Genomic DNA, 21953 nt, shown 5'->3' with positions numbered 1-21953 from the left:
ATATATATATATATATATATATATATATATATATATATATATATATATATATATATATATATATATATATATATATATATATATATATTGTTGTGGATTCTCGCCACTCCGGCGTGCGGGCGACCGCCTTTAGCTAATTTGCGGCCACACGTGCCCACCGAACGTGGCAATCCAGTCGCAGCTTTTCGGATCAACGCCGAAACCCAGCTACGGGTGTTGTTAACCACACCATAAATCAGCCAACTCTTCTGTCCACGCGTGACAGGGTTGATCGCCGAATTGTCGATGTACCTAATTATTCGCGCAGATAGAAATGCCAGGGATTTTCACCTCAACGGAGCCTGCACGGAAACGAGCCGCTTTTTTGCAGCTCGTTTCGTTTGCGATTGCCGAGTGGTTTTATATCGCCAAGCCCCGTCGGACCCGATTATCTTATCAGTGTTAAAAACCAGCTAATATTCCGAACGCAATTATGGCAGTTCAATGGAGGAAGGGACGCAACGAGTAGGTGAATATTCAACAAAGGGGACATTTATTTGTACACGTATGCAATGAATGGGGGCAAGGAACAAGACCCGAGCAAAAATACCTACAGCCGTTGTCTATCTTTTACATACATGCACTTATAACCATTCTACTTATGGACAAGGCACCACAGACTTCCATGCAAGAACCCCAGAAAAGAAAAGGGAGAACTGGGCCCGTAAGCCTTAAATGTTCCTCGGAGCTGGGATGACCGAAGGAGCTCCATAAGGCCATGCAGGTTACCTGGCCACCTTCGTGGTGACTCGCTGGGCCCTGGTTCGGCGACCCTCGGTGTCTCGGCCCGACTCCACTGCCCTCGAGCTCCACTTCCGAACTTGACTCAGCACTCAAGCCCAGCGCTCTCCACACTGACTCTGGCGCTCTCCACACCGATTCTGGCACTCTCCACACCGACTCCGAACTTCCCACACCCACTCAACTCTCCACACCAACTCAGTGTCGGCGTCTCTCCAATCGCTCTCTTGCCACCTCCGAATGCGGAGTTTTATCGCCCCCAAGGGGAGGGGCCGCCGTGGGCTCTTTCACCCCAAATCAGCGCCCTCCCCTTATTCACCTTTGAATCTTTACCCAGGCTGGATCCGCCCCTCCTCCTTCCCGGCACATGGGGGGGGGGGCGGGTGAATCCCAGGCGTGATCGGGATGTCTCTCATCGGAGCATCTTGTTTTTTAACCGTTGCTATTGTTCTCTGGTGTTTTTGTTTGTAGAGGAGGGTCGCTGTGTTGTGGAGATTGACGAGGTTGTTGAGATGTCGTGGTTGGCGCTGTGGTGGGGATGGCGTGGTTGTTGAGATGTCGTTGTGGTAGTGGTGGTGGTGGCGTGGTTGTGAAGATGTTGTTGAGGAGTGGTGTGTTTGTTTGAAATTAAAGACGGAAAAGAATAATGGCTAACTCGAAGATGCACAGCCCGGCACACGAATAATTCCCTTTAGACATTGGTGGGGAAATCTAATCTGGACACACACTTATCGACATAACTGATCTTCGGGGAACCTGAATGGTGTTCTGTGAATCTCCACAACCGTAACAATATTGATGAATATGAAATATATGAATGAACATACAACATACAGGTGTCCCAAGTCAGTTATTCCATTAAGTATAGAGCAAGAGTGAGGGCCTCACCCTTATTTTCGTCTGAGTGCGCATCTGAGTGTGTGGCGCCGTCTTGAAGTAGAACTGTTTAAGTGTTTGATCATTGTAAATCTTGCCTGTATATCCCACGATAAGTCTGCTCAGAGTCCTTTTGCAAGTGATTGTAAATAAATTATTGCAGAAATGTTCCCAGTTCGTTTTTGTCTTTTCCTCCATTGGTCCAGCATGGTTTGAATCTGGGCTTAGGTGGGTTTTTATATCCGAAAATCGGTTCATTGTAGCTCGTGAATGAACCGAGCTGTTAGTGCTGGAGTCTTCCATTATATCTCCAGGGTTGTTAGCTGTTTGGGACAGGACTAACCCTAACAGCTAACAAAAAACCCTAACAAATTTCATCCTACGCAATAAAAAAAAAAAACTTGCTCAGGTTCATCAACACCAGGCAAAATTCAAAACTGTGTTAAAAAAATCAGTCAGAGGGCTGATCATGAAAACTTACTGGCTCTAAACATCAGTAAATCTCAATCATATGAACAGTGTAAAATGCATAAGTGTACAACTTCCCCTTCACAGATCCCAACAATGCTCAAATTTTAGCAGCCCCATTGGCTTTCTACTTCTTAATGATTGTCTTGATTGTGCTCCAAGGTTAAACTTCGTAACCACAGTACGTATAATGCTGAATAATACCTCATTTAAGAGCTCTTCAGTCTGGACAGTGCAAGAGGTGGTCTACAAATATCGATATTCATGCAATTTTGAGGTATGTGCATTTTTGTTGCGCACATAGGTGGTGTATAGGCTCAGACTCGCTGGTTTGCACACCTCCCGGAAGCAAAAAATAATATAACCACAAACTATTCATTCAATTCCGTCCAACATATAATTACTTTTTTTATCGATTCACATCATCAAGAAACCTTAGCAGTCTTACAGTTGGTGACAATTATGCTGTAAAAGGACATTCTTCAGAGGGCAGAGGAGCTCCTCGTGAGCCAACGGCCATCCATATCTCATGCCCAACTGTGTCTGCGGACGCCCTCCTGCAGTTGGGTTACTTTTTTTTTTTTGGAGGTTGGTGGCAGGATTTGCACTCCGGCCACCGTTAAAACCCTTCATTCGGCAAAATACAAAAACGTAAAGAAATCTGAAAACCCACTCCGTGGGAGTACCTCCTGTACTGCTGCCCTTCACAGGGCATCTTACTGGATGACGGGACTGGGGCAAAGCCTTTGGGACCCCCACTCTTTGATGATAGGAGGGAAACCACGGGGTAAACATCCAGGATCAGATTGCGGTGGTGTGTGGCGGAGTGGTGCTGAGGTGTCATCCACAAAAATGGACATAGCGACGCGCTGCTCCAGTGCATGCTCCCATACCTGATCTGACCTGACATTCTTTGCAAACTCCATAAATATTCCACACTCCAATGGGAACAAATTCCCTTGCAAACGCACAGTGGGACTCCTTGCTATTGCTTCCACTTAATTTTTGTGCACATTTGAGGCGTACAGAAGAACGCGCACACATGGTGACAATGCCTTTTGTGAGCATAAGCGTGAAGTTTCATGGGCGGCATATAGACTGAGAGTCGCTGGTTTGCACACCTACCAGAAGGAAAAATAATTTCACCACAAACTCTTCAGTCAATTCTGTCCAATGTACAATTTTTTTTTTGTAATTTTTGCCATGATGCCAGCCAGCACACTACTGATCTGGGTAAAAAGGTTATGGCGATTTGCCCCACACATGGACTGGGCCCCGGGCCAATGGCAGGCGAATGGGGTGAGGCTCGTGGCACACACCACACCAGTGGAATCGATTCGTCCTTGTCACACATTCAACCTGTCTATGAGGTTTCGTCCGAATACATCCATAACTTTTTCAGATATCCTGCTATATATAATTTTTGGCCCCATCTCTCAATAGTGAAGAATCACTCTAAAATTGTAGTATCCAGATTCAGATCTTCACCAAAATCTAATCATTTTGTTCTTGGCACACACCAAACCTGTCCACCAAATTTCATCCGAATCTGACAATAACATTTTGAGGTATCCTGCTCACAAACACAGACAAACAGGGGTGAAAGCATAACCTCTGTCCACCTTCGGTGGCAGAGGTAACAAGTAGAGCAGATCCGGTCTCGAGCAATGTTTCACCCGCTTCTCAGCAAGATTCCTCAGGACAATTTTTCAAAAAAACAACAGATATGTATAGATATTATTTATACACACACATGCACTCAAAAATACATTTTAGATGTTCTTTCAATACATATACTCGTATATTTAATAATAAAACCAACGGTGGTGTGCCATGGACTATATTATCAGTATCTCATTCATAGAACGTTTTGAATGCACCTCATAAGTCGGTAAGCATTAGTTGTTCGATTTTCGGGCAGGAATGGAATGAGTGGGTTGGTGAGAAACTGTATGTGTGCATGATTGATTGAGATGGAGCATGCTTGTGGATGCATATCACGTCGGTAAACATTGTGGGAATGCAAGTATGACGGGGTTTAAGGGAAAGTGGAGAACCACATGGTAGTTTTGTAAAGCAGCACGTGAAAAAACAACATTTTATCGGAGACAGTGGCTGAAAGAGAACGGAAATATAGGGCAAGCCTGGTGTGGGTATCAGCTGTAGCGTAAAGTCGAGTGAGAAACCGGGTCGAGTTGGTTACTTATGAGATAATTTGAGAGGGGTGGACAGCTCATGGGCAGTTTGCCAGGTTTCAGAGGGAAACAATGTCAAGGTTGTAAACGGATGAAGAAAGGGAAAAGGATTGCATTCGGAAAAAAAATTCAAACCGTGTTTACCGAGGACGTTATTGGGGATTAGGTAAAGAAGGAAACCCCAAGTCGATTGCGTGCCAAGCATTCATGACGTGGGGATGAGACCCAGGACTCTGCTCAGGCAGGACGTGGCGCTCGCAGAGACTACGCTTTGCGCATTAAAATGCGGCAAAACGTGCCGCCCGGGCAGCAGCAAGTGGAATTCTATTATTGTATAAAACAAAGCTTCACATGGAAATATCAGAAATGAATGAGAATACACTTACAGCCCAATGTCCTGGGGTTTACGCTCAGGTTCATATACAAGGTTGTGGTCTGAACGGTGCAGAATGCGATGGCGATCTGTGTCGCCTCGAGCTGATCATGAAAACAATTCATGCAGAGAGGAAGAGACGTAGAGGGGAAGGGTGCAGTCTGCACGCATGCTCATCCACAAACATGCATCTCCAATCTCCATCACTGGATCTTCCCACATCACTCCAACCCAGGAACACTGCTCCCCACACCACTCCCATGGAGTGCTCTATGCTGCTTCACCTCACCTTTTCTTTTTTCCACGTTGCTTGTTTTTACAGCCTCGGCGACCCTTTCCGAGTGCAGCGAGTGCTGCTGGAGTCGAGAACCTGCGTACAGAACGATGCGCGGATACCGCGCACCTCAGTATATCGCCGCTCCCTCCTTCTTCCCTTCTCATCCCATCCACCCCACCACTCTGACCTCACCCAGAGACTCCCCCGTCGCTCCCCAGTGTGACGCAGCTCGCTCTGCACAAGGAGATCCTTTCGCCTCCTCCTGTTCAATCTTGACATCATACAAGATAATGCCACCCACACCCATTTTTGTATTTTATTCGTTTCCACAGGAGACAGAGCTATAAACAGATATGTCGAATGTTATACATGGTAATTATACAAGATAATATACATTATTATGTGATGCGAGCACTTATTTATATAATTATGATCCAAAGGTGATATATATATATATATATATATATATATATATATATATATATATATATATATATATATATATATATATATATATATATATATCGAGTAGACAAAGCCAATTTTCGCCTCACCCCCCCCTCCCCCCACCAAGCCACCCCTTTCCCTGGGGTGGTTTGAACAACCACTTCTAGTCAATAACCATTGTTACTGAAAGACCGGAGTTACACTTACTGGCTCTAAAGTGATCAGCTTTCATCCTACAGGTTCATACATGGTGGTTTAATATCCAACTTTGATGTCTCAACACATTGTGCCGTATGCCCTGGATTGTAATAAACTTTACAAAAGCGTGAAAAAATAGAACAATGCTCCTTGCCCATTCAATCACAGCTGAACTATTCTTTTTTTTTTGCAAAATGATAATATAAATATATAGTATAAATTTGAAAAGCTTGCATAAAGTGGACTAAAACCATCTTGAATCTGCATTCATTCCTTTAGAGAAATGAACAATAAACATTCAGATAGAGAAGCATGCATATGCACACATAGTATACACATAATTAGAGGCTATCGACATATTTTATACACAGCAATGGATTGGAGGGATGAGAAAGGGGAACAGTGTTCAAAAGGAAAATGTTTTCGAGTGGAGGAGAAAAGGGAAGAAGGGAGTGGAATGTCTAAAAACCCTGACATTCTTGCATACGTGTCAATGCTTCCTCAAAAAAAAAACAAAGAAAATGTGATAATTCAAGTACTGTCGTTCATTTGCTCTCCCATCACCAGCTAACCCATCCCAATTGACACGTGACCTTTCTCAGCTTTTATGGCATAACATCCTTCATTTATGGCCCATCATTAAAAAAAAGATTTCTGAATAAAGTCCTCATCGACACATCTTCATAATATTACAGGCAATATGGAAGTCCTCCAAATTTGTCAATGGCACCAGCATGACGACACATATAATGACTGAACAAATGAAAGCTTAAATTATTCGAAACAATTAAAAGCTACCTAAACCTGCAAGCAAAGTCCAAAGCAAACTGCTGTGGAATCGCATGGAAATGCTCACATTGCACCTGGCCCTGCCATGAGTGGAACAACTCAATTTCCAGAAGTTACTTTCTGATCAAGGAAACAAATATTTGGCCCACATTGTGGCAACCGTAGTCTTGGCTTGTGGCTTTTGGAAATGTCGAGCTGTCCCACCATCTGAAGCGAGCCTCAGACAAGCGTAAACTGAAGGTGGTCATTCTGGGACGCACACTCTTTTGAGGGAGGTGCTGGTGGTGGTGGTGCAACTCTGACCTAAAGGATATAAGAAAAGGCACACATATTAAAATTACTTGGAACAACAGCTGTTCCAGTATTAAGAGTTCATCAATTTGGCTCAAAGCGATGATGGGCTTCCACAATTTGGAAAAAACACTAAAAGTCGTATGATGCAGTCCACCAACAAATGGTTAACTTCCTCATAAGGCAATTTTTATGTGCTGAAAGGTTTTTCCAAAGGAAGAAACCCACCCCTCTCCCCCTCAATCATATGGCAACCTACTTAATACAGCCAGCAGTCAAGCATGAACTGCTTCATATTTCAGCTGATGCACTTCAAAGACCAACATGAACATGGTTTTGATTTTTTTGGTAAAATGTGTTTTTTTTTCAATATCCAATTTGTACAGAAGTATACACAATACATGCATATTTATTGATACAGTAGAACCTCGTTTATCCGGGCATCCATCCATCCATCCATCCATCCATCCATTGGGACCACACTCTGTGCAGAGCATTGGTGCTGCCTAAGCAGTCTCCTTGGCTATTGGGCACAATCCTGGAGGGGTCGCCATTCCGACACAGGATACCAGCAAGCAGGCACTCATTTTGCCGACCTCAGAAGGATGACAGGCAGAGTCAATCCTACCTGGTATTAATTCAACAGCCGAAAGGAATTTGAACTCAGGATCCTAGGATCCCAAGCCCACCATCCTAACCATTAAGCCAACACCAGGCATATTTATCCAGGCATCCAAGTATAATAAAATACACTATTATTCGGAAAAAAATAATGGCCAAAAAGAAATGGCTCCCCCCCCCCACCCTCCCAAGGTAACTTTGCACTGACTTCACGCTCTCAGAGGTTGTTGGTGGCGTTTTTAGCAGTCCCTTGTGCCCCTCTAGATGGGGTCAGTGTGGACAACCGCATCAGCTCCACAAGTCTTGGAGGAAAGGTGTGGGCCATTGTGGGCATTGCTATTAGGCCCAGGGCTCAACGAGGAGCAAGTAGAGTCAGGTGCAGGAGCCATAGGAGCTGAGAGAAGCAAGAAGCAAAGCGAGCCAGAAAGGCTCAGGTCTATGGAGCCATCTGAGGTGACAGTAGCAGTGGCAGCAACAAACTGACGGGTGATAAAGAGCAAAGGGGACGCAGGACCATTTTAATTTATCCTCAAATCATGTATGAGATAATTGGCATTTCAGTAAATTTGAAAAGTGTGTAAAATTTTAGAGTTGGGGAAATCGAAATGGTTTAAAGTGGCATGAATTTGATGACTTCTTAGGTTATATAGCATGAGAGTAGTGCAATTTTCTCCTCCTTCCATTTCTTGCTTTGGAGGATTTTTGATGACTGGAGACTGTGTTAAAAATAAGCTGATGTGTGAGAGTAGAAAAATTGGTGTGTATTGCCAAATGTAAGGTCTGCATGGTGTGGGAAGTAGGTGGAATGAAGAGTTGTGTTGAGAGCAATGCCCCTTCCGGAGGGAGCCTCCAGTTAGTGTCGGCCAGGGAGGGAGTTAGAGAATTTGGAAAATGGAAGCTGCAAAGCTGCTGGTCATTGGGCATGACAAATTAGTCGTGAAATTACTAGTGAGAGTGAAAATGGTCTGGGAGTGTGGCCTGAGAGTTAGAAGGAGAGCAATTATTGAAGGCACCGAGCCTTGGGGTCTCCTGAGTGGTTGAGAGCTGCCAGAGATGCCAGGAGCGAATTAGGATTGAGGACTCGGGCATCTAAAAGAGAGGGCTTGCAGCATGTTGTTGTCACGAGAGCATGGTAGGTGCCAGAGAGAGTCCCATGGTGGGAGCCAGGCCCCCTAATTAGTTATAGAGCGTGGAGAGATGCTCTAGGTTAGCCCCAAGGTCTCGGATGCCATAGAAAGATAAAGCCATGTGAGAAGGCTTGAGTCGGAGCCACATGACTACCCAGCCAGCTAATTGTACCCAGCCAGCACAGTAATATATGAGGCCTATGCCCAAATTCATAGGATGAGACCAACAAGCTGAGCAGTGGGTAAATTGGTCATTTAAGGACTATTATTGTAGGATTTAAAGTAAATTGAAAAATAGGTTTTGATGATGCACTAGGGTAAGATTAGAGGCTCTTCTCTGAACAATACAATGAGTGCCTGCCACTGGTAAGGACAGAATAGGGAAGTTGGTATTTGAGAGGACCCAATGAGTCCCAAATTTTTAGACCGGGCAAGGTGCCACTCAGCTACTTTCTCCATCAACAAGTCAAGTCGGGCCACCATATCAGCCAGTAAGCTTCTCTGCACCATAATTTTCTCCTAAGGAAAGAAAATAGATTAGAGCTAAGTGTTCTGACCTCTGCTGACAAACCACCCACCATCTCTGCCTGCTGATAATCTCCAACACCAGCCTGCTGCCATTGTTGCAACAAACTTTTTCCCTCATCTCTGACTTTGCGTTGCTGGTCCTATGACCAATGGACTCTCTGCTGCCCATGAACTGTTGACTCACTCATTCATGAAGTGTAAATTTTATTGGTTGCTGTTCAACTTTCATGAATACAAATGATCATGCTCAGAGCCTTCTTTTATTGGGCGTTTAAAAATTCCGTTTAGAAATTATAGGTATGTACTAAGGCAAATGTGTGCCTGTGAAGGAAAGGATCCTGTTGACAGAATAGATAAATGATCACAATCACTACACTTTGAATGCTTTGGCTATGAGAGGACAGAATTGTTGTTGTTAAATAATAGTTTCCGTCCGGTCCCAGAAAGGCTAAGTGTGAGACTTGGGACGAGTGTGAGTGGAAGGATGGGGCCGTGTTACGAAAATGACTTGGGTGTTAATTATTCCTCAGTTATCTCTTAATGAATGTTAGCATAAGTGTTTGTAAACCCAATAAGCAACGACCAGAACAAGATATCTCGGCAGCTCCTCGTGACCCTGCACCCTCATGTCTGTCTCTTCTCCTTCCTTTCCCTCTGTGTTAATTCTCAAATCAACCCAATTGTCCTTTCTCACCATACAAGTGTACTTCAACATGGCACATCCATGTAAGCTACAGGGAGTGGACAAAAAAAACAAAACAAGTTAACACATGGGTAAATGAGGGACACCAAGTAAAGAAAATTGAAAGTGGCTTCCACATAGGTGGGACCTATGTGTTAATCAAGCAAATAACATCACAACATACTTAGGGTACTGCACAGGCCTGGTTGCCCATAATTATGGCTGGGAGGGCTGCGAGAGGAGACCTCAGTGACTTTGGAAGAGGGCTCATTGTTGGGGCGCATTTGGTAGGAGCTTTAGTGACAAAGACAGCTCAACTTGCTGATGTTTCACGAGCAACGGTGTCGAAGGTGATGTCGGCATGGAAATCCGAGGGAGACATCATCAGAAAATTGCAACAGTGGGTGAAAGCACATACTCCAGGATCATGATATCCATGCATTAATTTGAAGTGCAAGGCAAAGCAGGTGAGCAACTGCAGACCAATTGACTGTAAATTTTAACACGGGTCAAGAGCAGCCAGTTTCATCAAAACCGTCCGCCAAGAACTCCACAGAGCGAAATAGTATCATCTGGTTGCAGTGCACAAACTGCTCATCACATATGGCAATGCATGTTTGTGAGTCCAGTGGTGCAAAGAGCACAGGTAATGGACTACTGAGCAGTGGAGAAATGTGATGTGGTCAGAAGAATCATCCTTCACCATGTTATCAACAAACAGATGAGTGCATGTGTGGTGCCAACCTAAAGAACTCAAAAACCCCGAATGCTTGGTTCCAACAGTGAAGGGTTCTGGTGGTTCGGTAATGTTGTGGGGTGCATTTTCCTGGCATGGTTTGGATGCAGTCATTTCCTGAGAAGGCAAGGTCAATGCCAATCACTACTTAATGGAACCGAGTGATCATCTTCACCCCATGTTGAAGCATTTCTTTCGTCCTGGGAGGAGTGTCTTCCAGGATGACAATGCCCCCATCCACAGAGCACGTATGGTTACCCAATGGTTTGATGAGCATGACACTGATGTAATCCATATGTCATGGTCTTCTCAATCACCAGATCTGAACCGAATCGAGCATTTATGGTATATTCTGGAACGACGCCTGAGACAGTATTTTCCACCTCCATCAAACAGGTGTGAGTTCATTGACTTTCTCATGGAAGAATGATGCTGCATCCCTCCTGCAGAATTCCAGAAGCTGGTGGACTCTATGCCATGGTGCATACAGGACGTACTGGCCGCATGTGGTGGCCCAACATCTGATGAAGTGACTTTGCATCGGTGTTTCCATTTTTTTGTTTCTTGGCAGCAGGGTTGAGAACGGCATTGCATTGGTGCTTCCATTGGTGTCCACTACTTGTAGTAGTGACCCTTGCACACACTGGATAGAAAGCATGTGCACGTGTGCTACTTTAGTGATACAAGAATGCATACACGACGTTCACAGAGTGCAAATGCTCCACCAGTGGTTGGGCATGGCTGCAAAATGCAGTGATGCTCGCACAACCAAGAGATGCAGAGAGATGCCATGGTGAAAACATGCTCCAGAGAGTCCCAGGGAGGAGCCACAGTGAAAGGACCCAGGGAGACAGATGCCAGCGACAACATGCCGATCCAGTGGAAAAGGTCTACAAGGAAAAGAGGGGTCTGAGGGGTGAGCTTGCTGCAAAGCACCATTGGCATCTCTGTCCAGTTTGCGAGAAAAGTATGCATCACACCTCCTGAAACTCAACACAGGGAAGACAGCATACACATACAGTTTTGTCAACTCTTCTGCTTATCCTGTGTCCCTGCCCAAGTCTGTCCGCATAAGAACAGACCAAGAATAGCAGTAGAGACCTTTAACGTTGCGGTTAAGCGCATTGACTGGTTTTCTCTGCAACATTTTTATTCATGTTCACACCCTGTGCCCAAATCCTCAATATTTACTGAACCTGTTGCCTTTACAGTGTATTTCTGTGCAATTTGAGCTGCGATATGGTCTTCCAGCAAAATCAAATTCCCCTCAGAACTGTGTGCATGTTGAAAGTTTCACGCATCTAAAGTAAGAAATCCTATCCACAATGCACAACGGAATTGTTTTGTGTGTGAAACGCTTCCACAAAGTATCGCCATGCAAATTCATCACTGGCTTTACAATATGTTTACAAAACTTGGCATCCCCGGTATTTCACAGGCAGGATGATTAAGCGATGCGAGTGCCGTCCCCCCGATGGACGTTAATATTGAGCGTCATGTCTGCTGGAATTAGTTGTTGGAAATTAAAGAACCCTTTGCGGTGTCCTTCGTGAAGAGTAGGGGAGCTATCCCCGACATGCTGGCCAAATTCCAAATTCCTGCTCTAACCTACAGGGGCACTGTGTTCGCAGGACTGCCACACGCTCCGTCAAGGATGCTACTCGCAGCCTTGTGCTGCACAGTGAAAAACAAAAAGAGCAGACTCCTATGTATAGTATTTTATTGTAATAATAATTTAATTCATTTACTTTTTTTTACACTTACTCAATTCTTTTTTTTTAGTCAGGAAAGTATTTTCCATTTAATACATTAAGTCAATGGGATTTTGAAGTTCAATTTGCATTAGGCCAAAAAAAAAAAATGTTGCATTGGCGTAACGGGTCACTGAAAAATAGGGTAGGTCGGTCGGGATCTTTTTTTTTTTTTTTTTTTTTTTTTTCCTAATAAATCCCTCCCAAAATCTCCCCCGGCTCGAGTACCACCCTTTTTGTCGGCGGGTTCTGTCCGAAACACTTCCGGGTTTTTGCGATCGCGATCGCAATCGACAAGATACTTGAAAACGATAGCAAAACAGCAAAAATAGCAATAAAATAGGGTCGGCAAAATTTTTCGATAGCAAAAAAACAAAAAAAAAACGTAGGGTCGGCGGAATTTTTAGGGTCGGGCGGGTTACGCCAATGCAACATTTTTTTTTTTTGGCCTTATTTTGATTTAAAGGATATTTTCCAGAAATGCGTTAATGACGCAAATAGGGAAGTGCCAAAAAATATCTATGAGCAGGATATGCTTACACATTGTGTAAGCATACGAGCCGTGCTTCTCCATTGCCTCGGGTCCTCCACCTGCATTTATTTTTTTCATTTATACGTTTTCATTTATTTATATTTTCATTTACGGATGTTTTCTGACAGTTGTATGATTTTTTTTTCCCGGTGTATCGGCTTAAATGTCCATCAGCACGCAAAATTTCAGCTTTTCACATCAGCCGGAAGGTTCTGATCTTTAATATCAGTCAGTGAGTCAGTGAGTTACTCAGTGGTTAGAAAGAGCTAAATATATAGATATATATATATATATTTATATATTACTAAAACTCTCATATTGTATGTATGTATGTATGTTCCCGAAATACAGCCAAAACGATACACGATTGAGCAAAATTTTAGGGCCACCTTACTCATCATTCTCCTGCGGTGCGCAGTATCAAGTTTCATTCAAATCGGGCAGCAAAAAAAATTATTTAAAAAATCAATTCCCGATTCAGTCAAGTACTCTTCGGGAGTATTTGATCGATGCAAACAACCTCAGCGGTCTAGTTTGGTGGAGCTATCTTTTTTTTTTCTTGAAATTATTTTTTCAACTGCTGTCACAACGGGAACCCAATGGGTTCACGGGTCGTCGAGTCTACGTACATTACATATGCGTGTGTGTGTGTTTATGTATGTATTGGTGTACGTGTGGTCATGAAGCATAACATAACATCACATTTTCTTTGATAACTCACAACCACCTCACCTTTCTGTCTTTTTCTTCTCCCCCCCCCCCCCACAACCCAACCTCCACTCGCTCCCTCACTCATAACAAAGTGCAGCACTCTCCCACCACACCTCGATCTCTCTTGCTCTCCCATATCCCTCACTCTCTTTCTTTCTCTTCCTCTCTCTCCCACCCCTCTCTCACTCTCTCTCTCTCCACCCCTCTCTCACTCTCTTCCACCCCTCTCTCACTCTCTCCCACCCCTCTCTCACTCTCTCCCACCCCTCTCTCACTCTCTCCCACCCCTCTCTCACTCTCTCCCACCCCTCTCTCACACTCTCCCACCCCTCTCTCACTCTCTTTCCATCCCTCTCTCACTCTCTCCCACCCTCTCTCACTCTCTCCCACCCTCTCTCTCTCCCACCCTCTCTCACTCTCCCACCCCTCTCTCGCTCTCTCCACACCCCTCTTTCGCTCTCTCCCACTCCTCTCTCGCTCTCTCCCACCCCTCTCTCGCTCTCTCACACCCCTCTCTCGCTCTCTCGCTCTCTCCCACCCCTCTCTCGCTCTCTCCCACCCCTCTCTCGCACCCCTCTCTCGCACCGCTCTCTCGCACCCCTCTCTCGCACCGCTCTCTCGCACCCCTCTCTCGCTCTCTCGCACCGCTCTCTCCCACCCCTCTCTCACTCTCTCTCCACCCCTCTCTCACTCTCTTCCACCCCTCTCTCACTCTCTCCCACCCCTCTCTCACTCTCTCCCACCCCTCTCTCATTCTCTCACTCTCTCCCACCCTCTCTCACTCTCTCCCACCCTTCTCTCGCTCTCTCCCACCCCTCTCTCACACTCTCCCACCCCTCTCTCACTCTCTTTCCATCCCTCTCTCACTCTCTCCCACCCTCTCTCACTCTCTCCCACCCTCTCTCACTCTCCCACCCTCTCTCACTCTCCCACCCTCTCTCACTCTCCCACCCCTCTCTCGCTCTCTCCACACCCCTCTTTCGCTCTCTCTCCCACTCCTCTCTCTCGCTCTCTCCCCCCTCTCTCGCTCTCTCGCACCCCTCTCTCGCTCTCTCGCACCCCTCTCGCTCTCTCGCTCTCTCCCACCCCTCTCTCGCTCTCTCCCACCCCTCTCGCACCCCTCTCTCGCACCGCTCTCTCGCACCCCTCTCTCGCACCCCTCTCTCGCTCTCTCGCACCGCTCTCTCCCACCCCTCTCTCGCACCCCTCTCTCGCACCGCTCTCTCGCTCTCCCCCACCCCTCTCTCGCTCTCTCCCACCCCTCTCTCGCTCTCTCATTCTCTCCTACCCCTCGCTCACTCTCTTCCACCCCTCTCGCACTCTCTCCCACCCCTCTCTTACTCCCTCCGACCCCTCTCTCATTCTTTTACTCTCTCCCACCCTCTCTCACTCTCTCATTCTCTCCCACTCCTCTCTCACTCTTTTCCACCCCTCTCTCACTCTCTCCTACCCCTCTCTCACTCTCTCCCACCCCTCTCTTACTCTCTCCCACCCCTCTCTCATTCTCTCACTCTCTCCCACCCTCTCTCACTCTCTCCCACCCTTCTCTCGCTCTCTTCCACCCCTCTCTCGCTCTCTCCTACCCCTCTCTCACTCTCTTCCACCCCTCTCTCGCTCTCTTCCACCCCTCTCTCGCTCTCTCCTACCCCTCTCTTACTCTCTCCCACCCCTCTCTTACTCTCTCCCAGCCCTTGCTCATTCTCTCCCACCCCTCTCTTCGTATTCCTGTCAGCGAAGCGACGGGTGGTATTTGCTGGTCTATAATAATGAATGCATCAATGCGTGTCAGTGTGTCAGTGTGTTTCCTCCATACTCCAAAACAATGAAAGCTCGTGGCCTCAAATTTTGCATGCTTACAAAGTTAACTCCACAGGGGTGCATGAATGAAAACTGGGTGTTTGGGTAAATTTAAATACCCCTTTTGAGTATATTTTAGGGGGTGCTCATAGGGGAAAAAAACACAAAATAAGCCTGACAAAGATGGCGGCATGCCATTTTTTTTTTTTTTTTTTGTATACCTTGGTCGAGGCTCGTATGAGAGCAAACACACAACTCACAGCAAGGAGGCATGAGACAAGAGGGGCGGGAGTGGAAGGGACAAAACAGTGGGGAACAGACACATTAGGTGAACTGTGGAAGGGAGAGGGATGGGGATGGGACGGGAACATGGCGAAGAGAAGATGGACATTTCAGGGACTTTCAGGAAGGAAAGCAGGAGAAATGAAGGAAGTGGGCTTGGGTGGATTATCGGGGGTAGAAAAGATCGAGGATTTGGATGGGGGAAGATAAGAGGTGGTGGTGAACAGCTGTTTTGAAAGCCTGGAGGGAAGAATGGGAAAGAATAGAGTGAGGAAGTTTATTCCAAAGGTGGGGAAAAAGAGGAATGAAAGAGTGAAGATGAACAGTGATTCGTGATTTTGGTAGTTTTACCAGAAGGGGGTTGTTGGCGGACCTTGAGCGCCCTGTGGAAATGTGGTGGGGACAAATCGCAGAGAGAGCAGGGGGGGGCAAGGCTGGAGAGGAGTCGGTTGAAGACAGAAAGACCACCGACCAACCTGCGGTGATTGAGTGAGAGGCCCAAAGACTCAGCTTCATTGCAGGAGATGCCGATGATCTTAAATGCCCTGGTTTCTACAGCGTTAAGCCGAGAAAGGTGGGAGGCAGGAGCACCAGCCCAGAGGGGAGAGCAGTACTCCATCAGGCTACGGACAAAAGCTTTGTAAGTGGTCAGGAGCTCAAGAGGGCCGAGGAAGGACTTAGCACGACGGAGGATTCCCAGTCGGCGACTGGCTTTTCAGGCGAGGTTGGAAATGTGACTTTCCCAGGAAAGGTCATGGCAGATAGTGAGACCTAGAAGCTTGAAAGAAAAGACTTCTTCCAGAGGATTGTTGAGAAAGTGGATGGGGGGGTTTTGTAACGGTCCTTTCGAAGAGACATAGTGAGAGTGTGAGATTTGTCTGGATTGAAAGACATGTTCCACGTGTTGGACCAGTTTGTGATTTTATTCAGATCTGCAGTGAGCGAAGAAGCTGCTGCTTGCCGGTCTGAGGGATGCCGGTCAGATGGTACGGCAGAGGGTGGAGTCGTCGGCAAAGAGAAATAGAGGATTTTCCAGAGAGTCCGAGAGATCATTGATGAAAACCAGAAAAAGAACAGGGCCCAGAACGCTACCTTGAGGAACTCCAGCCTGCACAGGAAGAGGGGATGAAAGAACTCCATTTAGGGCCACACGTTGACTGCGACAGGAGAGGAAGTCTGCGAGCCATGAGTGGAGATGGCCTTGAATACCATGGGAAGAGAATTTGGTGAGTAGGGCAGGGTGCCAGACTGTGTCAAAAGCACGTGATATGTCCAGGGATACGGCTCGGATTTCCTGTCTGGAATTGAGGACCTCCATCCATTGATGGGAGAGCAGAAGCAGCATATCCAGGGTAGAGTGACCTGGTCTGAAACCAAATTGATAATTGGAAATCAAGCCATTGGAGAAGAGGAAGGATTTCATATCTGAAGCGATGATGGATTCCATCACCTTGCTGATGATTGGGAGAAGGCTGATTGGTCTGTAGTTATAGGGATCTGTTTTTGCACCTTTTTTATGCATGGCAGTGATGTTAGCAGATTTCCAAGCAGATGGCAGATGACCTTGGGCAAATGAGAGGGTGAATAGAACAGAGAGAGGGTGAGCAAGAGCAGAAGAGCAGGCTTTGAGGACACGTGGGCTGATGCCGTCTGGACCGGTTGCAGAATCTGACTCGAGGTTTGAAAGCAAGCTCTCCACCTTGTCAGGAGAAAAGGATAGAGTCCAGGGACAGTTGGGTGCGACTGGGTAAAGTGGGTAGAGATAGTGATGGGTTTAGGACACAAGATTTAGCTGCAAACACCGAGTTTAGACATTCAGCTTTATCACGTGTGGAATCAGCAGTGCGGCCATTTGAGGTAAGGGAGGGGATGGAGGGGGAACATACACCAGAAACAGATTTGATTAAATGCCACCAGGATTTTGAGGAGGGAGATCTTGGTCAGCCCTCTGTCAGCTCACTGGCGTCCTAAGCCTCCATTTTGTTCGGCCTGCTCAACAATGCCTCAACTTGGACCAGGTGGAAATGGTTCATTGAATGCCTGACCTCACTGATATCTTCGAATGCTTGATCTTCATACCGATGAATCGCTGTAATTTAGCTTTTGTAGGTGCTTATACTTTTCAAATTCAGAGCTTGGAGCGATTTCATGCATTATATGATGTCATATTCCATCATAAGCTATCATGGACTAATTAAAGTATATAATTGAAATATGATTTTGCATCTTGTGGTCAAAATAATTGTGTCAATAATAATGAAATCTGGAGTGAAACCTGAAAATTTAAACAAATTAGCAATGCTTGGGTGTTGTGTTGTTCTGTCTGTCTTTGTCTCTGTCTCTGTCTCTCTCACACACCCACCCACCCCACCCTGTATCCCATTACCACATTACCAATCAGCTTGCTATCGCTTGCCAAGCCAGTGGTTCCTTCTCAACCATTTCATTGGAGTGCTTGTTTGAGTGCTTAAGCCATTTGGCAAATGCTCTACAGTTGCTTGGTTGCTTGGTTGTTTGCTTGCAAGCCATGGCGATACACAGCAAAAGTATCCACACTGTCACTGTCCCTATGCTGAATACAACCAAAAATAAATCAATTGACAAACAAAGTTCAGGCTCCACCCACCTGCATTGGGTCCCGCGGTATCATGCGGTGTCTCGGGCGGTGCCTCGACCATTGAAAATGTTGTGCAATTTAACTTTTACATGACATTGCATTGTTTCACCTTTTTCTGCGATCTGCTTTCATTATATTAATATCGTGATATTAATATTGCCATATTAGTTACATTAAAAAAAAACCTTCCAAAGTCAAATTGAACCTCGTATTCAGAACTCCACCAAGGATGAAATTGGGGCATGTACAGGGAAGAATGCATGCTGGGCATGTGTGACCCAACAGGAGGGCACGCATGCCCCCACAAGAGAGCACACCACGTAGTGGGAGCCGGGGGTGTGTTCCGGTCAGGAGGTGCAGCCGGCAGTTGAAGACGTACGTTGACAGCACACACAGATATTGTACAAATGAGGAGACTGGGTTTTGTAAAGGGACTCTCCACAGAGGTGTTTGCATGCCTGCATGCTTGGTTACATGAATGCGGTGTGTGGGTTTCGTGCACACGCGGACCAAACTCGCACCAGGGCCCTGGGTGTATGGTGCCATGGTAGAGGTTACGTGTCTGTCTCGCATACCACACGGGGAGCAAACATGCTGTGACACCAGAGCCACATGGGACGTACCATGCAGTGTGGGTGTGGGGAAAGTTGTGTGTGTTGGTGAGAATTTGTGGACATGTTGAGTTCAGGATATGAGTGGACCACCGGAACACGTGTTCCGTTGGCGTGGACCGTAAGGAGATTGGAGGAACGTGAATGGGGGCTGTTTAACACTAATGGTTTAATTTTTAATTGAAAAAGGTCTCCTCAGAGTGTAGCATGTACGAATCCGATTCAGAGTGAGCTGACCGGAGGGGTGAAAAGGTCGTTCCATGTGCGAGCATGAAGGTATGCAGGCAGGCCTTTGCCAGATAGAGAGGTGGGTTTTAAATGCTCCAGCCCAGTTTTATATAAAACCCAGAGGATAAAAAGATAACGTTGCTGTTTGGGCGCATTTTATCGTCCCGTACACTGCCTTCCGTTCCCCTCCCCTAATGCTAACCTGCTCCCAAACCTCCTCCACAACCATACAACTTTCCGGAGGTTGAGGAGAGGATGGGGTGTCAAAGAATGTGCAAACTGGACACTTTTTACTTAGCAGATGGAACTGCTGCTAGGATAAATTCTGCAGTTTAAATTTTTTAATCTGGGTCAGGTGAAGATATTCTCGGGCTTATTGTATTTTAGTTGTAAAATGTGTGCGGAAATTGAATAAAGGCAAAAATACTGGCACAGCTTTTTTGACGATTGAAGAAAAACGCCCTTCTTTCACTTCCCCTCCCCTCATGCTTACCTCCTCCCAAAGCATCTCCCCCCCCACACCCCCGGATGTCTTCCGGTGGCGTTTTCTATAACCCGTTTGAATATGCTGTTTTAACATACCCCATCTCGTTCAATCCTGTACTAATGCTGGCAGATGGGACCACCCCCCCCCCACCCAACTTCCCCTCAAGTCCCCCTACTAAATGCAAGTTAAATTACATCCCTTTTCCCCAACCAAACACAAGTCCAGAACACCCCCTTCCCCTCCCCACTCCTCTCCTCCTCGCTCTAACCCTCCTCCCAGAGTATTTTGCGACGTGTAGCAAGGCGTCGCTCTCACCCCCTTCCGAGCTCCTCCCTCCCACACCTCTTCCTCTCTCCCTCCTCCCCTAACTTAATATTCCCATCAGCAAAGTGACAGGTTGTATTTGCTAGAATTTAATAAATTCCATTTGCTGTCGTTTTGTGACCTTAAAAATAGCTGTTTTAATCTGTTTCATGTTCCTCCATGTTAGTAAAACAGCTGATTAGTTATTTTAATCCACTGATAAGTTCTGTCCTGTGTGTAAGTTGCTCTCACAGTTCTAATTATTTCACCAGTTAATGTACCAAAAGAAGAGCTTTCTTGGAATGTTACTGTTGAATAAAGGCATTCCTACAATGTGGAATGGAAAAGCATTTAGTTTAATTCAATAATTTGGTGTGAAAATTATTATTGAGAGAGATTTGTAATTCTAAAAAAAAAAAAACTGACTGAAGTGTGAGCTTGGTTTTCTTTTCTTTTTTTTTCAGTTTTTTTGAATAGATGTCATCATGAAACTGATGAAATATAAACCCATTATTAATTGCCAGTAAATCATCAATGAATCTGAAGGTGTTTCTGCACCTTCTTGTAAATGTTATAATTTATTCCTGCTCGTGTTCTGGACCCAATCAGACTCGTACATATGCAGGAATGCATTTGAAAATGCAAAGCCCGTCCACATCCGCTTTGTACTCAAACTAAACATGATGAAAACGACAGTTAAAAAAATAATTGTGCATTTTATTCATTTGTGATCTCCACAACCTCATAATAAAGGTTTGTTGAAGATTTGATGACAAAAACTCAATTGGTAAAAATGGTATGAGCTGGACATACACTGAATCTCAATGACAAACAAGGATTTTGATTAAAACATTCATGGCTGGTCCACCACATCACCGGTGGTATCATCCTCACAATCCTCTATTCCCCATTGGGAGAAGAATGAAATGTGCCAAGCTTCAATTTTTTCCGATTTATGGTTTCATAGATATAATGTTTAATTTTTTTGTGTTTAATCCAAGATGCCTGGCATAACACGTGACCTATGACATCACAATTATCATTAAAATATTCTCCATGGGGGGAAGAGGGGGAGGAGTTGCTCCGACCCTGAAAATTTTGTGTCAATTGGACAAGGAAGTGGTTTCTGAAAAAAATTTTTAACAAACAAAAGAGCAGAAAAAGGCCAAAAAAGGGTTGAAGAATAATAATAATAATAATAATTTTAATTAAAAGATCGACACTGTGCAAAGCATGATACTTGTAAAATCCCTGAAACAAATTTGACCTTAACAATAATTGGTGGTTCAATTTAGTGACCTGATTGGAAAAACCCTCTTGTCTCCTGCCCCCATTGTTGTGCGTTGTGTGTTAGCTCTCATACGAGCCTCGACAATGTATTAAAAAAAAAAAAATTAAAATTTCAAGTCAATGGAATGAAAATTGAGGATTCTAGAAACGTCACCTAAGTTGTTGACCTTTAGCTTAAGGTGACCTCAAAAATAATTGGTGGTTGAATTCAGAGACCAAATATGCAACTCCTATCCAAATTTCAAGTCAATTGGATGAAAATTGACAATTTTAGAAATGTGGCCGATGTTGACCTTTTGGCTTATGTTGACCTCAAAAACAATTGGTGGTTGAATTCAGTGACCTGATATGAAAATCCTCTTCAAATTTCAAGTCAATCGGATGAAAATTGAGCATTTTAGAAAAAAAAAAATTGCCAAGTTACAAACAAACAGACAAACCGAGCAATATACTTGAAAAAATCTTCGATTTTGCAAGTAAATATAATAATAATAATAATAATAATAATAATAATAATAATAAACAAAATTATTAATTTGTCTTCTCCATATTCTCGTAAAAAAGATTTTCTGAAATTTTGATGATAAACGTTCAAATGGTAAAAAAAAAAAAAAATAATTATGGCTCAGACAGACACACAGACAACACACAGATGCAATTGCAAAATCCTGTCTTCTGCTGTGCGGGGGACGGGCTAATAAAGGTGTCAGATCAGAACCCATGAGTATCCTACCATCTCTTGTTTCCAAATGTAAAGTAGCAATTTTGAAGATAAATCTGATACTTTCCTTCAGCTTTTCTTTTTTTGTTGAATGCATGAAAATGGACTTTCCGTTCCAGACCAGTGTGCTCCTTTCTTTCGGAGAATGTGCGTGCGGATGCACGCACGCACGCACACACACACACACACACACACACACACACACACACACACACACACACACACACACACACAC

The 21953-nt window shown here is 45.0% G+C and overlaps 2 protein-coding genes and 1 long non-coding RNA gene across 6 annotated transcripts in view; 1 reads left to right on the top strand and 2 right to left on the bottom strand.

The window, feature by feature from the left end:
* The window catches only part of NWD2 (NACHT and WD repeat domain containing 2), a 55606-nt gene extending 50485 nt beyond the window's left edge, over window positions 1-5121 (bottom strand). For all 3 annotated transcript variants that reach the window (XR_015062469.1, XR_015062470.1, XM_085898473.1), the window contains exon 1: window positions 4982-5121. The gene's annotated coding sequence lies outside the window, so the exon portion shown is untranslated. The remainder of the gene's footprint in view (window positions 1-4981) is intronic.
* LOC147018623 (uncharacterized) overlaps window positions 1-5144 on the top strand; it is a 63965-nt gene extending 58821 nt beyond the window's left edge. Inside the window, exon 6 of the long non-coding RNA XR_015062471.1 lies at window positions 5015-5144. This is a non-coding gene — a long non-coding RNA (uncharacterized LOC147018623). The remainder of the gene's footprint in view (window positions 1-5014) is intronic.
* A 127-nt stretch (window positions 5145-5271) lies between these two features.
* FCHSD2 (FCH and double SH3 domains 2) overlaps window positions 5272-21953 on the bottom strand; it is a 183968-nt gene continuing 167286 nt past the window's right edge. For both annotated transcript variants that reach the window (XM_085898474.1, XM_085898475.1), the window contains one exon: window positions 5272-6706. In XM_085898474.1, coding sequence (XP_085754600.1) covers window positions 6623-6706 — 84 coding nt within the window. In that variant the 3' untranslated portion in view covers window positions 5272-6622. The remainder of the gene's footprint in view (window positions 6707-21953) is intronic.

This window comes from Eptatretus burgeri, chromosome 10 (assembly GCF_056783735.1).
Source record: "Eptatretus burgeri isolate ZD-2024b chromosome 10, Ebu_testis_v1, whole genome shotgun sequence".
NCBI classification, from domain to species: Eukaryota; Metazoa; Chordata; class Myxini; order Myxiniformes; family Myxinidae; genus Eptatretus; species Eptatretus burgeri.
Note: the sequence above shows the minus strand (reverse complement) of the source record. Positions and strands in the feature narration are given on the sequence as shown.